Source organism: Nilaparvata lugens, chromosome 1 (genome assembly GCF_014356525.2).
Source record: "Nilaparvata lugens isolate BPH chromosome 1, ASM1435652v1, whole genome shotgun sequence".
NCBI lineage: Eukaryota > Metazoa > Arthropoda > Insecta > Hemiptera > Delphacidae > Nilaparvata > Nilaparvata lugens.
The window spans coordinates 43727987-43744404 of NC_052504.1; the positions used below are offsets into that span (position 1 = coordinate 43727987).

General features: G+C 33.7%; 1 protein-coding gene across 2 annotated transcripts in view; it reads right to left on the reverse strand.

Moving 5' to 3' along the window:
* LOC111055350 (protein GDAP2 homolog) overlaps nucleotides 1-11469 on the reverse strand; it is a 98661-nt gene extending 87192 nt beyond the window's left edge. Inside the window, exons 1-5 of one of the 2 annotated variants that reach the window (XM_039434520.1) lie at nucleotides 11315-11469; nucleotides 9310-9384; nucleotides 4659-4856; nucleotides 1199-1341; nucleotides 571-703 (exon numbers count right to left, since the gene is read on the reverse strand). In XM_039434520.1, coding sequence (XP_039290454.1) covers nucleotides 571-703; nucleotides 1199-1341; nucleotides 4659-4852 — 470 coding nt within the window. In that variant the 5' untranslated portion in view covers nucleotides 4853-4856; nucleotides 9310-9384; nucleotides 11315-11469. The remainder of the gene's footprint in view (nucleotides 1-570; nucleotides 704-1198; nucleotides 1342-4658; nucleotides 4857-9309; nucleotides 9385-11314) is intronic. The other variant, XM_039434525.1, reaches the window with a different exon arrangement.
* Nucleotides 11470-16418: the final 4949 nt, after the last annotated feature.

A 16418-nucleotide genomic window follows, 5' to 3' on the forward strand; every position in this document is an offset into this window, starting at 1 on the left:
TTTTTTAATTAAAAACGAGACTTATCTTGTTTGAGTGTGAATAATTGTCTACAATTTGATAGCTTTGTGCCGAGTGATTGAGGGCGTAAAAATACTTTTTCTGTAGGAAATTTGGCTGAGAAGTTTGATGAAACTGGTTAGAAGTTCGTATCTGCAATTGTTATTGAGATACAAGTTGAAAAAACTTTTGTTCAAAGTCGAGGAGGAGGAGTTCAAAGAAGGATGTTGTCGATCACGCAGCTCTTGATTTGATCGTATTCTCCATTCACCATTAGTAGATATAGGGCCAAATAAACTTCACAAAATCTTTCGCTCTCAAATATTCAATAGATCTTCATTTAGTTTATGCTCCATACAACACAACTGGCTTCTCAAATTTTTTGTGTGTTTGTATTTTTACTTTCCTTGTCAGGGCTTTGGATCTTAAATATTGAGTGAGAGCATGAACGCATCTGTTTGCAGTTTTGCTTCTATGTCAGTCTCAACATTATAATCATTTTTTATGAATCGAAGTTGATAACCAGAGGCAACAGGATTATGTGTAATAAAAAATAAAATAGCTTAGTTCACCTGTAGCAAGCGTGTAGAGTATTTTCTGCAGCTGATTGGAATTTCACGTTATAATTGGGACCTACAGTGTGAAGAATGTAACGTGCTGGAAGGTTGAAGCCTTCAGTCACTTGTACTTCTCCGGTCCGGCACTCTGTAACGATAATTATATTACAATACAATATAATGAAGATTACAATAACTGCCATTCTGAATCCAGCTTCATGTAACATGTAAAAAATAATAATCTTCTGATTCCAACTTCTTTAATAATGTAACATGTAGAAAATATCAATCAATGAATTTCAGTTGTCAAGTCAATGATTGAAATTCTGCAAATATATTCAAAGAATATGGTCAAGTTATCATAATCGTAATCACAAGTAAACGTAATCTAAGCCTAAACCTACAAACCTAATTACAAGATGGTAAGTAACAGACGGTTCAGTCATAGTAAAAAGTTCGTTCATAAAGATGCTGCAATTTAAACTATTGGTTCTGCACCGATCGAAAGCAGCTCTCGTTTTTCGTTCTCAGTATACTGCTCGCCCATAACCACCAACTTATGCTGACTTATGCAGATTTTTCTTGTAGGCCTAACTGAATAATCTAACTTATAACAGTAGAATATATGAAGGACTGTACTCACCAATAATTTCAGTTCGTAGCACTTCTTTCAGCTTGGGACCAGCTTTGGCGAATATTCTTTCACTAACAGGATTTCTTTCATTCAGCATCTCATTGGTTGAATGTACTATGGCATCGACTCTAAGAGTTGTTATGTCTCCTTCCCTGCAAAGTGAATATTGGTAATAAAACACCAAAAACAGAATAAGCCTGATTTCATTCAAAAGTAAATTAAAGCTAAGAAACGAACAATTTTGAATTGTATGAATCAGAATTTCTGTAATAGAACCAAGCGATCAATCTTAGTAGACATTTAATTAATTCACAATATTATGCAAGATGACATTTAATTATAATTATCCAATTAAATTGCATACATTTATTTATTCATTTAGGTTAGCACAAACAATACAATGATCGGAAAAGAAAAAACAGGCTATTGCACAAAACTTCTTCAGTTTTCTAATTTACCCAGTTTGAAATGATTGTCCAAATATTCATGAATAGCATATAGTCCAGTCAAATGGTCGTTTTTCAGGAAACAGCCCCGAAAGAATTTTTCTTGACGGTTCTATATGTATTTTGGGGCGCTGAATTCGAATCTGAAATTTGCTGACACGCCTGAGGGCGGCTTCACCCACAAAACCCCCACATGAACTCACATGAAAGAGGAGATTCTGTTCTTCAAATCAAGACCAAGTACAATTTCTTATCATTTCGGGTTACCGAGATACACCGTTTTGAATATAGAAATTGGCCGTTTTTCTGTGTATTTAAATATGGGCTAAAATACACTAGAAGGGGATTTTTTTATTTTTTTCAACAAATTCCAGTTATGATACATGATTTTGAACTGCCTTGACGAGCTGAGAAGAATGAGCTGTAGTACGAGGAGATCTGATCATTCTGTCAAAAGTTATAAGTGTTTAAAGTTTTGATCCTTGACATATCCTTATGACGTACCCCCCCCCCCTTAGGAAATACTGAAATTAAATATTTCTAACCGGTGATTCTCATGGAAAATAACCCTCGTGAGATGATTTCAGCCAAAATACCGGGTGCTTCAAAAAAATGTATACACACTTTGAACTTTCATAGAAAATTTATTTACCATTCTACAAAGTTAAATTTCAGGAAAATAGAAAGCTGAAAGTCCAATGTAAATGAAACATAAATAACAAATGTTAATACTGTTCAAATTGGTGACCTGCAGCATCAATACAATTCTGAGTACGAGTCACCACTGATTCTGTACATCGTATCAAAACGTCCAATGAGATTTCTCTACACACTGCTTGAATCTCATTCCAAAGAATGTCTAGGTTACATGGTTTACGTTTGTACACCTCATCTTTTACTGTGCCCCACAAGAAGAAATCCAGTGGTGTAAGGTCTGGAGAGCGTGCTGGAAACTCGATTGGCTCCCAGCGTCCTATCCACTGGCCTGGCAAATTTTGATCCAGGTAAGCTCGTACGTCCCTGTGATAGTGCGGCGGACCACCATCTTGTTGAAAATAAAAATCATCATTACCGTATTATGCACGAATGGTAGGAAATATGGAATCAGCAAGCATTGTTAGGTAATTAATACCAGTTACAGTGCCTTCAAATCGAAAAGGTCCAATGAGTCCCCTTGAAGACAAACCGCACCACACATTTACACCAGGCAAATTTACAGCTTTTTCAATTGTAATGTGAGGATTTTCTTCACCCCAGTAAACACAATTGTGACTATTGACAGTTCCATTAAGTTTGAATTGGGCTTCATCCGACCAAATGATGCTACCCATAAATCCTGGTTCACGTATCACCATCTCCTGAATCCATTCACAAAATTGCAACCTTCGATCTGGATCGTCGTCATTTAGCTGTTGCACCAGCCTTGGAATGTAAACACGATACTTGCCTCTCTTCAGAATGTGTAGCACGCTGCTAGCACTTACATCACTTCCACATGCCCCTTGCCTTGAAGATTTGTTAGGAGACCGTTTAAACAGTTCCAAGACTGCCGTTGATGACTCATCACTTGTAGCTGTTCGAGGCCGACCTGAAAGACCTTTATGAACATCACACACTGTTCCATGAACTTCGAATTTGTCTCGTATGCGTGTAATTGTTAATCTTGAAGGTGGTTCTGTATCATACTCCCTTCTCCACTGTCTTTGAACTTCATTTACATTCTCAAACTTCCAGTACCACTTAATAACCTGCTTACGTTCTTCAAAACTCAAACGTACGTCCGCCATGTTGATATTACAAATTGCAACTGACAATATAACATAGAGGGACGATTATGCTGCCACCTGGCGAAGAAATATAACATTAGCCTTGTAGAGCGGTAAAACTACGATTGTTTAAAGTGTGTATACATTTTTTTGAAGCACCCGGTATGTATTTTTTGTTAGGAAGGCCTTGAAAAGGTATTATAATGAGAATTTTGGCTGTAGGACATGATTTTCTATTTTTGGGTGTATTCCCCCTCCCCACACTACTAAATTAGAAAATTCCTAAGGAATCCTGTTCAGAATTAATTGTTCTTCCACGTGATGTGTGGTTTTTTATCTATACTAGAAAAATATCCAAGTTGTATAGGGTAGAAGTGGTAGGTTTGCATAATTTTGAAAATCCCTTAAAAAATACCCCTTTTTTGAAAATTCGTGGCTCCGGAACCAAAAATGGTAGAATCCTGCGCGACCACTCAATTCATTGGAAATTTTATTATCTTTAAATTTGTCGATAATGATTTTTCTTGAGAAACTCAAGGTTTTCGAGATTAAATGGGACAGATGAAAAAAGTCCGAAATTTTGGGGGTTTTGGGGGTGAAGCCGCCCTCTGGCGTGTCAGCGAATTTCAGATTCGAATTCAACGCCCCAAAATACATATAGAACCGTCAAGAAAAATTCTTTCGGGGCTATTTCCTGAAAAACGACCATTTGACTGGCCTAATAAGCTCTTCTACAGATATATTCATTTCCATAAAATATTGTAGATGGTAGCCTAACTTACTAGTCAAATTTACTTATGAAAAATTGGTCGTGAATGAGTAATGCTATATTGTCATGAGAAGGAAACGTGATGTTTCATCATTAACCATTATCTATTTCGACCTAGATAATGAAGAAACTGGAAATGACATTGTGCCTTAGATACGACATGAGTAATGCACTTTTTGTTAGAAGAAAATTGTATACGTATTTCCAAGTGTATTAAAAACCTCCCGTATATCTCTATTAAATATGCTTTGCTTCACAAAATTTTGTAGCTAATTAAAACTAAATTAAAAAATGAATATTGAAATTTAATGAGTTAATTCTTGTACTTCCTGTACACCCGCATTAAACTGATATTCAACAAGTAGACAACTTTGCTTCACAATAATGCTGTTAGTAACTAATCAACTCACCAAATGAATAAATATGAAGTGGCATAAATTGTTTTCTGTTGGTTAATATTTATTTGGTGATAGTGCCTGGTCACTTACCAGAGAATGATCTTCTCGTTGAGGGTGGGGTTGTAGGAGAATGGGCTGAGGGGGTGGTTGGCATTGGCGTTGGCGTTGTGCACACCTGCACTGTTGTGGAGGGGCGCCGAGTGCCCCCATGGCTTCAAGTCGTTGACGGAGACAACCGACGGAACGATGCCCAGAGGGTCTTCCATCTTGTTTTCAGCAACCATTAACCTAACACGAACATCAAACCACAAATAAACAGATTAATAAAGAATATTAAAAATTGATAGTTTTATGTCTCATCATATCGATATTTTTCACAATTCTTATAGAAATGTTTCGGACATAAGAAAAAGTTTGATATTGCAGAGGTCTTTTGGGGTCAGGATTTTTCTCTCGAACAATATATACACCATCTATTAATATTGTACCTATTGTACCTTTGTAAACATTGGTAAAACCTATTGTATCTTAGGTAAAACATTCCAAATTATAAATATGATATTAATATCCTACCTGAACCCTAAAAACACCACATAGCCAGATTGACCCAATACACAAACTACATTAATATTTTAACTCTTTTATAGAACATACGATTTTCAATCCACAGTATATACAGAGTGTTTCAAAAAAATGTATACACACTTTGAACTTCCATAGAAAATTTATTTACAATTCTGCAACGTTGAATTTCAGGAAATTGGAAAGCTGAAAGTCCAATGTAGATGAAACATAAATAGCAAATTTTAATACTGTTTGGTGACCTGCAGCATCAATACAATTCTGAGTACGAGTCACCGCTGATTTTTTACGTCGTATCAAAATGTCCAGTGAGATTTCTCTACACACGGTTTGAATCTCATTCCAAATAATGTCTGGGTTACGTAATTTACGTTTGTACACCTCATGTTTTACTGAGCCCCATAAGAAGAAATCCAGTGGTGTAAGGACTGGAGAGCGTGCTGGAAACTCGATTGGCCCCCTGCGTCCTATCCACTGGCCCGGCAAATTTTGATCCAGGTAAGCTCGAAAGTCCCTGTGATAGTGCGGCGGGGCACCATCTTGTTGGAAATAAAAATTATCATTACCGTATAATGCATGAATGGCAGGAAATATGGAATCGGCAAGCATTGTCAGGTAATTAATACCAGTTACAGTGCCTCCAAATCGAAAAGGTTCAAGGCTGTTCGAGGTCGACCTGAATGACCTTTATGCACATCACACACTGCTCCATAAACTTCAAATTTGTCTCGTATGCGTGTAATTGTTAATTGTAATTGTTAAACTTGAAGGTGATTCTGTATCATACTCCCTTCTACTTTGTCTTTGAACTTCATTTACATTCTCAAATTTCCAGTACCACTTAATAGCCTGCTTACGTTCTTCAAAACTCAAACGTACGTCCGCCATGTTGATATTACAAATTCCAACTGACAATATAACATAGAGGGACGATTATGCTAGCACCTGGCGTAGAAATATAACATTAGCCTTGCAGAGCGGGAAATCTACAAGTGTTAAAGTGTGTTTAAAGTTTAAACGTTTAAAGTGTGTATACATTTTTTTGAAACACTCTGTATGTAGGCTATAATGCGCATTGTAATTGGGAAGTGAGTGTACATCTTTTGTACACGTTCACGTTCAAATCCCCAATCAGATCAGTGTAAATGAAAAGAGAAAAGATTGCTATAATTAAAATACAAATCCAATATACATTCACAAGGAAGAACAAGTGATTGTTGATAGATAACATCTTCAAGCATTGTTTTATTGCCAGCAGTCATTGAAACAGAACGAATGGAAAAACAAACCAATACTATCAAGAAAACAGACCTGGAATTTACTACAAATTTATAGAATAGTTCAGGAGCCTAAATTCATTCATTACTTGAAATGTTTGAATTAAAATTATTTCTAGATGATTTTTTTAAAGAATCTGTATTGTGTTTGGCGAAGATTTTTTGTACCAACTATCTTCAACAGCAAGCACAAGTTTTCATAAATAATAATAATAAATCTGAAAAAAATTAAAGATCATTGCACTATGTATGATATTTTTTCAGGTAGCCTCCATGTTTCGGAGTTGGTTAGAATATAATGGAAAATATGAAAACATTATGTTGGAAAATCCATTATGATACCATTTCATAACAACAACATTTTAGATTTCAAGAACGTTACTCCCCCCTCTACAAATATAGTTTATTCAATTCTGGTAGTTTCGAATAAATCATCTTGTGTTGCTGGTCGATTGTCAATGATGGGTGACTTATTGTCTGAATACTTTCCAGTCACGAATGTATTCTTCCTCATCTACAAATACTTTCCGTACATTGTAGCTTATTTTAGTTGCTTGCACTTGAACAGTTCCAAAAATAATCATACAGAGCCGATACAGTTTGTTGCTTCAGAAAGCTGGCGAATGGGATGGGAATTCTATGCCTTCTTATGGAGAAAATTATTGTAATAGGATGAACAAGAACACATTAAAAATTAATGAATAGGATGAAAACTCCAAAATTCTGATAATAATAAAATAATAGGAAGTATGAAACAAAGGAGTTCATAGAAGAAAAATAATAATAATTTTAGAATTCTAGATGGGTACCAAGATGCTCAACTTCTAAATATATTCATACTAAACTAGATACTGTACTTTCATTGATTAATTTTAAATTTTTGGAAGATTTGATAACAATAAAATAATCTTCCCAATAGATTTGATTCTTCATTTCTATAACTTGGGATAAATTAATTTGAGGATATTGCCCTCATCAAGTTTCTGACAATTTCAAGCAGAATTTAAACATTAAACAGCATACATAGTCTAAAAACAAATCTTCAGAATATATTTTTTTTGAGAAATCAATAGAAAAATCGAATTTTGATAATAATTCTAAAACTTCACTGAATTAAACTACAGTTTTGCATTAAAAAATACTCAACTCAATCAACTTCATTGTAATTCAAAGCAATCATTGTACTATTTTGAATAAATAATGGCTATACAAACTTTAGTTTTGAAAATAATTTGTTACATTCACTGATAGATTACAATTATACCTAACTTACATCCAAAAACGATCTTTTAATATAACCTATAGATTAGCACCGTACTCCAAAAATTGAAACTTTGAATTTTTTCAAGGAATGTAGTTTTGAATAACTGAGCTCTCTAAAAACGCACGCTCATCTTGAAGAAAGTTGTACACTATTCTGAATAACGTCATCAGCTACTCAAAAAAGATCTACAGAGAGTTGTGTTGAAGTACCATCAATGCTGGGAGAAGGGGTTAATAAGGGTGGCACTTGAAGACAAAGAAGCATGTAGAGAGGGCGACTAGAGTAGTGCTGATAAAAGAGATACTGTTCTCTACCATGGTCACATTCACTTTAAACTGTCAGCATTGGTTGAGTTAGTCTGTCATGTCATTCATGCAGACTGGGCTTAAAATAGTGATTCGCAATAACGGCGATCCATTAAAACAATACATTGAATTTTATTTTATTCAAATAGGACGTTCCACAACTACTGCAAAACTGTTTCATGTCGCATCAATAAAATAATTGTTAGTCATAATGCAACCTAAGCTTAGATAGGCCAATAATTTTAAAGCATTGGGCTTTGAACATAAAGATGAAAAATGGAAATTGTTGAACATAAAAAAAAGAAACAGAAATAGAGTAGAAAGTATGGAGAAGTATAGATTATACATTTTGCAACAAATAATACTAGCCTAATTGAAGCAGATGAACAGAGCTTGTAGATTCTGCAGATTAAAATAGGAGAATAGAGAATATGGAATAGTATTTAATTCTATACTAATTTTAGATTTTTCAGCTCTCGAATGGTGAAAATCAGGGTGGAAAATATAGTTGAGGATTAATTGAGTAGAATAGGCTACTATTCAGCAAATACGATTAGAATCTATTATTTTGTTATTCTAGATTTATGAATATATTAATCTAGATTTCACGATATAATTTGATTTTTTTTCAATAATCCTTCATTAAGTACCTTATTATTTTGGTACCTTAGATATTTGAAACTGTCTCGAGCAACAAATGTAGTAGGTGAATAATTTTTAATATTTTTGTAATAGGAACCGTTTACGGCGTAAGCCTGTGGTACTTTTCTGTAAGTTGTGTAATTCTGAATGATTAAATACATTTTTGGATGAGATTAATTGAAAATTCCGTGATAAAATATTGTTCTATTCAACAAATAATTAATGCGATGTATGGAATCGCATGAATAAAAAATGTTTTTCTTACATTGAGGTTCTGTAGACCAAGAATTTTGTAATAAGATGGTTAATGTAAAAGGATACAGCAATAACGATTGCAACAAAAAAAGTAATTGCTAGCTTATTATTCTCGAATTGAGAATAAAAAACAAGATAATTTGCTTTTCAAAGGCAATTAGATGGGATAGTTATTCTTCAATTCACTACTCAATGTCAATAATTTGAATCTAGGAAGGTGAGGAGATATGAGGTGCCATATCTCTGATGAGGACTTATACTGATTAATTATTGTACGGTATTGAATGAACGGATAAATATCAAGCCTAGGTTATTACTAACTGAGAATTTTAAAAATAGTGTTAATCTTATTTCCAGAACAGTTACGAGAAGAAACTGAATTCAATCAAAACTGCATAATGTAAAAATTTATTTACCTTTATTTTATTATGACGATTGGAGTCTAAAGCTTCATCCTAGTAAAGTTGTCTGATGATCATAAGTTTTGAAACCTATAAAATAAAAACAGAAAATCGCAAATTAAACTGGTTAGGCTAATAATTTGATGATTTTCATTTGTACAATAATTTGCTACTGTTATAGTATAGTATAGTTGGTAGAGGTTACTTAGTATAATATAGTATGGGGAGGGGGGTGGCCGCAGACTCTGCGTCCTTCAAATTTCATGGGTGGGGGCTCAAAATCAAACCTTGGGATGCCAAAACAGTGTGTATAATGACTATTCCGCTCCCCTCCCCCTCAATCATTACAAACAAAACTATCAATAGGCTAGTCATTTTAAACATACTTCATACTTCTCCCTCCTTCGTCCAAATCTCTGGCCATGACGAAGGAGAGAGAAGTATGAAGTATGTTTAAAATGACTAGCCTATTGATAGTTTTGTTTGTAATGATTGAGGGAGGGGGAGCCGAATAAGTCCCAAATTTATGATGGGAGGGGAGTTGTTCACCCCTGTTGTATTCTATCATGATGATTTGCTTTCAAAATTTCCTCCCGGTAGTTACGGTAGTAGTCCTCGTAGTCCAGTAAAAACTATGAGCCGGTTTCCGAGCTCGGGATTTACCTAAGTCCTAGACTTTAAACAGCTGGAGTCAGAAAATTAGCTTTCCAAAACGAGGCGTAGTCGCAGTTTTTATTTTCTCATTTCTATAATTGGAAACGTTTTTCCTTGACGAAATTAAGCATTTCTAAATAATTCAAAATAGCTGAAACTTTACGCTATTTTCTCTTTATTTTATTTTGTGTTCAATTTTCTAGTTTTATGAAGTTTAATTCAAACGTGACTATGACAATGACTGCGACTACGCCTCGTTTCGGAAAGCCAATTTTCTGACTTCAGCTGTTAAAGTCTAGGACTTGGCCAAATCCCGAGCTCGGGAACCGACCCTATAAGTTTATAATTGCCGGTTCTTTAGCCATCTGAAGCAACCCCCTCCACACCGTCGTCATCTATGTATGCATAACTTAAGACCTTTAAAAAACCGACCAAGGTGCTCAAATTCTACTTCTAAAAACCAAATCTAGAAACCAAAACCAATAAAGATCAGGGACATTGAGCTTTGATATTGGTATATAGGTGGAAATCGGAAGTTCAAGGTTCTTTACCGGCTTTAAAACTGTATTTTGTGGTTATGGCCTCCCAAAGACATGAGTTTTGTCCAACACACTAATGATATAATATACAGTAAGTTATCGATTAAAACAGACTTACCAATTCAAATAAAATACAACTAGATCTACTATATATTTTTAACTGTGATTAATAACTTCTGATAGATGAATTTTAATTTATATTTCAACTGTAGACCATACATAACCTACAGTACTGTAATTGAGAAGGGGACAAATTCTCCTTGCATATTCACTTGTGATTGGTAATCTCTTATAAAAAGTATTGAATTCTCGTCGGTCAACGGTAAGTTGAACTTCATTTGGGTCTACGATAGGCATAAATTATTATCAACTCAGGCCTATTATTAAAACTGAATTATTGTAAATTGTAAGTTAAAGTAGGGTCTATAACTCCACAAGGCCATATCATTCATTCTAAACGTAGTATTTTATGAAATAGAGTACTGCTGAATCATAGTTTAATACAAGTGTTAAGAAATACTTATGGGTTTTTGGCTATCGTTATGTAATAAAATATTATATTTAAAAATTCTATAGATGAATTCAAATCGATTGAGTTTTACAATATTCACGTTAAATTAGATTTGTTTACAAATAGTTTATCTTTTAGACAAAGTATTCAATTGATCAAAAGAATCAATCGATTAATATTGCCCTATAGGTTAAACTTCAGAATCAGTATGAGCAGGTTAGAAATTAAGAATAATTATCACCATCATGAAGCTCGTAATTGAAATAGAATTATCAGTATAACTTTAGTTGATAATGACATGGAAAATCAGACTTACAGAAAAGTACAAAGTAATATCTTCATAGCAGTTTTAACAAAAAAGATTTTCCATTACAATAATAAATCATTGCTAGCTAATGACATTCACACAATCCATACCTACAATACATTCACATTCACGAACACGACACGACTGAACTGATAATAAAATGAGCAGACAGCAGACTGCAGAGCTTGAGCAGAAGCAGCAGAGCTCCAATGATTCTGCGCACTAATCATTTACGCAACTATGACGAAGGAGATACATAGAGAGCTCTACAGTCTTCATCATTGAATCAAAAAGATAGGTTTGAAATAGTTTTCAAGCGGCAGCGTGCCACTCCGGTTGAAACCTTAGACCAGTTATAGAATAGACACGCTGGGAAGTCTATAGTGAGGTCCACGTTATAATGACAGTATTTGATCAATTTTGGTTTTGTTATCCTTGTCCATCATTCGACAAAGCCGGTGGTACTATCCTTTTCTAGGTCCACAACGATGCCAATTATGTTTTTGACAGTGTAGAAATATAATTAATTAATGCAGAGAATCGGCATTGCTATTCTCCTATCTTTATCCACTGCCATTATAACGTGGACTTTACTATAGCCTCTGGATCCAACATCTACATCCAACATCATTTTGGGGAGTCCGGTCTCACAAGGTGTCAAACTATCAAAAGATAAAGTACTCTGAAAACAATTATATATACACATATACAGACGAAGTCTGATCATAGTTTCAAATATGAGCAAGGAAAGTTGTGTGAGTGTACCACACCAGATTTTTAGAATCTACTATGTTCAAAATTTGAAAATTGGAAGATCTAAATCATTCCCGTTTTTCCGGTATGCAATCCACAAGTTGACATGTTTTGATGCGAACAAACACAACCCTACTCTCTCTTATTATATAGATAGCACCCTTAGACCAGTTATAGAATAGACAAAATAGTTTAAAATAGTTATTTGTGCAACTAGTGCGCAAAGTGACAGTTTTCTGCACCGAAAGAAACGTTTACGCACGAGCCGTAGGCGAGGGCAGAATGGTTTCTTGAGTTCAGCAGAGAAACTTTGCGCACGTATTTCACATAAAATTTTTCCTATAGTGACCATTGAATATGAGAAGTGGTTGATTATGGGTAAAATGATGGCTGAAATCCATCAAATGTTTGTCTGTATAATTTTGTTATTGATAATAAATTTAATTTATTTTAAACTTGATAATCCAATTGAAAATTAATAATTTATAATTTATTCAAATTAAAATTTAAATAAATCCAATTAATTTTAAAATTTGAATAATCTTGAGTAAATCTTAATTTCTAAATAATTTTTCAACCAATCTATTCATGAATGAAAAAAGTATTATTTGAAACAATGAATAATTAATAATCAATAATATTCTAGTAGGTAACCCGTGCTTCGCAAGGGTCTATTTTAAAACTGCAAATGAAAACTTGACGTACAATAAAAATTCGAAATTTGAAAATAGGCCTATAAGCATCCTCGGTTAATGAAGAATCTATATGCAAAATTTCAAATTAATCAGTTGAGTATATTTCAGACGTGATGATGCGTCAAACATAATTCCCTATTCCTTACGTGTATAAGCCAGTTCTTTCCTTTATTATAGTATAGAAAACTGAAGAATTCATAATACCGTACTTGAAAACCTCACAGATCATATTGATTTTTCCAATACATCAATAAATTTCAGTTCGATTAGGATCCTCCTCAATTTGAATCAGGCAGCCTTTTGTTTTCCCAGTTCCAAACAAAATACCTAAAATAATCGTTTCACTGGGAATTTGTTCTGATAGTACATTATAACTGAATAATATAAATTATTACTTATTTTATTGTTATCTATTCATGTTTTTCTTATGAAATTCAATTATAGGCCTACAGCATGAAGACTATGTCCAATTCATTTGTACTGGTGGCAAAATTTTATATTAAAAATAATTATTTGATAAAATTCAAGTTCAATAGTAATGAAAACAAATTTCTTCAAAAAATAATTGATGATAATACGTTTCGAGGGAAAAAATTAATAACAAAAAAAATGGGAAGCAACCGAGGAACTATCGCTCCGTAAGCAAGCGTTTTACCGCTGCGCTACATAGACGTTCGTAAATGGTAGTCTTATAACACCATTATAACCTGCTCATAAAAAAACACACTTTGGGTTATGGAACTTCATGTAGCCTACGGTAGAATAGATGAATTTGAACATTAATTCTGAAAAAATCTAGAAGGAGAATTGAAATTTGGGCTTCCAGGTGCACGAGATTGATATTTTTACTTTCCTTGCCCTATTACCATAGGTAAGGAAACTATTGCTTTCCAAAAAAAATTAAGGTACCCTAATTTCAAGTTTTCTATACGTTTCAAGGTCCCCTGAGTCCAAAAACATGATTTTTGGGTGTTGGTCTGTGTGTGTGTGTGTGTGTATGTGTGTATGTCTGTGAACATGATAACTGCATTCCTAATTAACCGATTGACTTGAAATTTTAATCTTAAGTTCCTTATACCATAAGGATCCGACAATAAGAAATTCAATAGAATTCAATTCAAGATAGCGGAAAAAATGGCTGATAATTACTAAAAAACATGTTTTTCTCGAAAACGGCTCTAACGATTTTCTTCAAATTTATACCATCCATAAATAGCTATTTATAAGCCCTATCAACTTACATGAGTCTCATTTCTGAGAAAATTGCAGGAGCTCCGTAATATTCTTGAGAAAAATGGCAGATAATTACTAAAAAAGCATGTTTTTCACAATTTTCTCAAAAATAACTTGACCGATTTTTTTCAAATTCATACCCTGTATAGTCATCTATCAGCTCTATCAACTGGCATGAGTCTTCTTTCTGGGAAACTAATGGGGGGTCCACCCCATCCTTGAGAAATGGACCTTGTAACCTCCTTCTCGTGCATGATGTAGGTAGGTAGAGCAGTTTATAAAAAGAACACAGTCATAGTCGAGATATTTCATCTGTAGAACAGCTGTTTTGACGACTTTGAAAAAATGAGGACTAAACAAATCATCGAGTTTCACAATTTACACAAAGGAAAAAGTACTCTGAAAACAATTATATATACACATATACAGACGAAGTCTGATCATAGTTTCAAATATGAGCAAGGAAAGTTGTGTGAGTGTACCACACCAGATTTTTAGAATCTACTATGTTAAAAATTTGGAGATCTAAATCATTCCCGTTTTTCCGGTATGCAATCCACAAGTTGACATGTTTTGATGCGAACAAACACAACCCTACTCTCTCTTATTATATAGATAGCACCCTTAGACCAGTTATAGAATAGACACGGTGCTTTAAAATAGTTATTTGTGCAACTAGTGCGCAAAGTGACAGTTTTCTGCACCGAAAGAAACGTTTACGCACGAGCCGTAGGCGAGGGCAGAATGGTTTCTTGAGTTCAGCAGAGAAACTTTGCGCACGTATTTCACATAAAATTTTTCCTATAGTGACCATTGAATATGAGAAGTGGTTGATTATGGGTAAAATGATGGCTGAAATCCATCAAATGTTTGTCTGTATAATTTTGTTATTGATAATAACTTTAATTTATTTTAAACTTGATAATCCAATTGAAAATTAATAATTTATAATTTATTCAAATTAAAATTTAAATAAATCCAATTAATTTTAAAATTTGAATAATCTTGAGTAAATCTTAATTTCTAAATAATTTTTCAACCAATCTATTCATGAATGAAAAAAATATTATTTGAAACAATGAATAATTAATAATCAATAATATTCAAAATGTATAATTTAGTGAGTTCTCATTATTCTATTTATTTGAAAATCAGAAAAATATAGATAGAACAAATTCAAAATACACACCAACAATGTCAACAGCTGATTGGGATGGCTGCAAGATAATACACAAAGTAATACTTTGCGCACTAGAGCGGAAAAGTGATTCTTTGCGTTCTGTAATTAGTGCAAGAATGGTCACTTTTCAAGGTAACTGTAGGAAAAAACTTTTTAATCTCTATATCTATAAAAGGCTAAGCCCCGACAGACTGAAATCACACCACATCCCAAACTACTGAGCCTAAAAACTTGAAATTTTGCACAATTGTTCATGGTAGCCTCAAAACATCCTCTAAGAAAGGATTTTCAGAAATTTGCCCCCCTGAGGGAGCGGGGCCCCCCCAAAATTTTGTACTTTTCAACCGCTCATTGCACAGCAAAGTCATGAGGAACTTTATTGTTCAGCTACGAAAAAAAATGAGATCTATGCAGAAAAATTTCGATCAATTTCCATCTGTTCTATTATTGCTTCCTACCTGATTCCACTTAACCTCAATAATATTGTTCTGATAATTGATAAATATGTTTAATAATAATATTATTATTAATATAATAATATTATTGTTTTGATAATTAATTATTATTATTGATATAATGATAGTATTGTTTTGGTAATCAATAATTTTTTCTCACAAACTCTGTGCCGGTTGCACAACAGCCGGTTAAATTTTAACCGTGATTAATTCCACGAGAACCAATCAGAGAAGCTGTCTTTTCAAAAACGCCTTTTCTGATTGGCTCTCGTGAAATTAATCACGGTTAAAATTTAACCGGCTGTTGTGCAACCGGGCCTCTGTATAATAATTATTAATGGTGAATGTGAAACAGCTGCATCAAAGAAATTACCTATCTCAAAAACATATGTTTAGAAAAACCATAGTTTTGAACTTCGTTTTCCTGATGCAATGTATAGGCCCACACGTGGCATGGATTATTAAATTTCAGCTAGAACAGTTTTTTGAGACTGCTAAATAAACGTCTACAGTTTTATCAATGCATCAGCAATATGAAAACGCATGCAGTTAATATGTCTTTGAATAAAGGTGTTGATATTTACATGAATTGATTATTCTCTACCATTTTTATTTAATTACAATTTCAAAATTATTCGAGCCCTGATAGAATGATTGACTCACTGTACAGTCAGTCGAAAATTTTAATATTGAAATGAGGGGTATTTTGTCAAGCTGAACAAAAAAAAGATCCTATGCACCTTTTCGATATTTCCTCAAATGAAAAATAAGTTTTGTGGGTTGTCAAAACTCCCCCT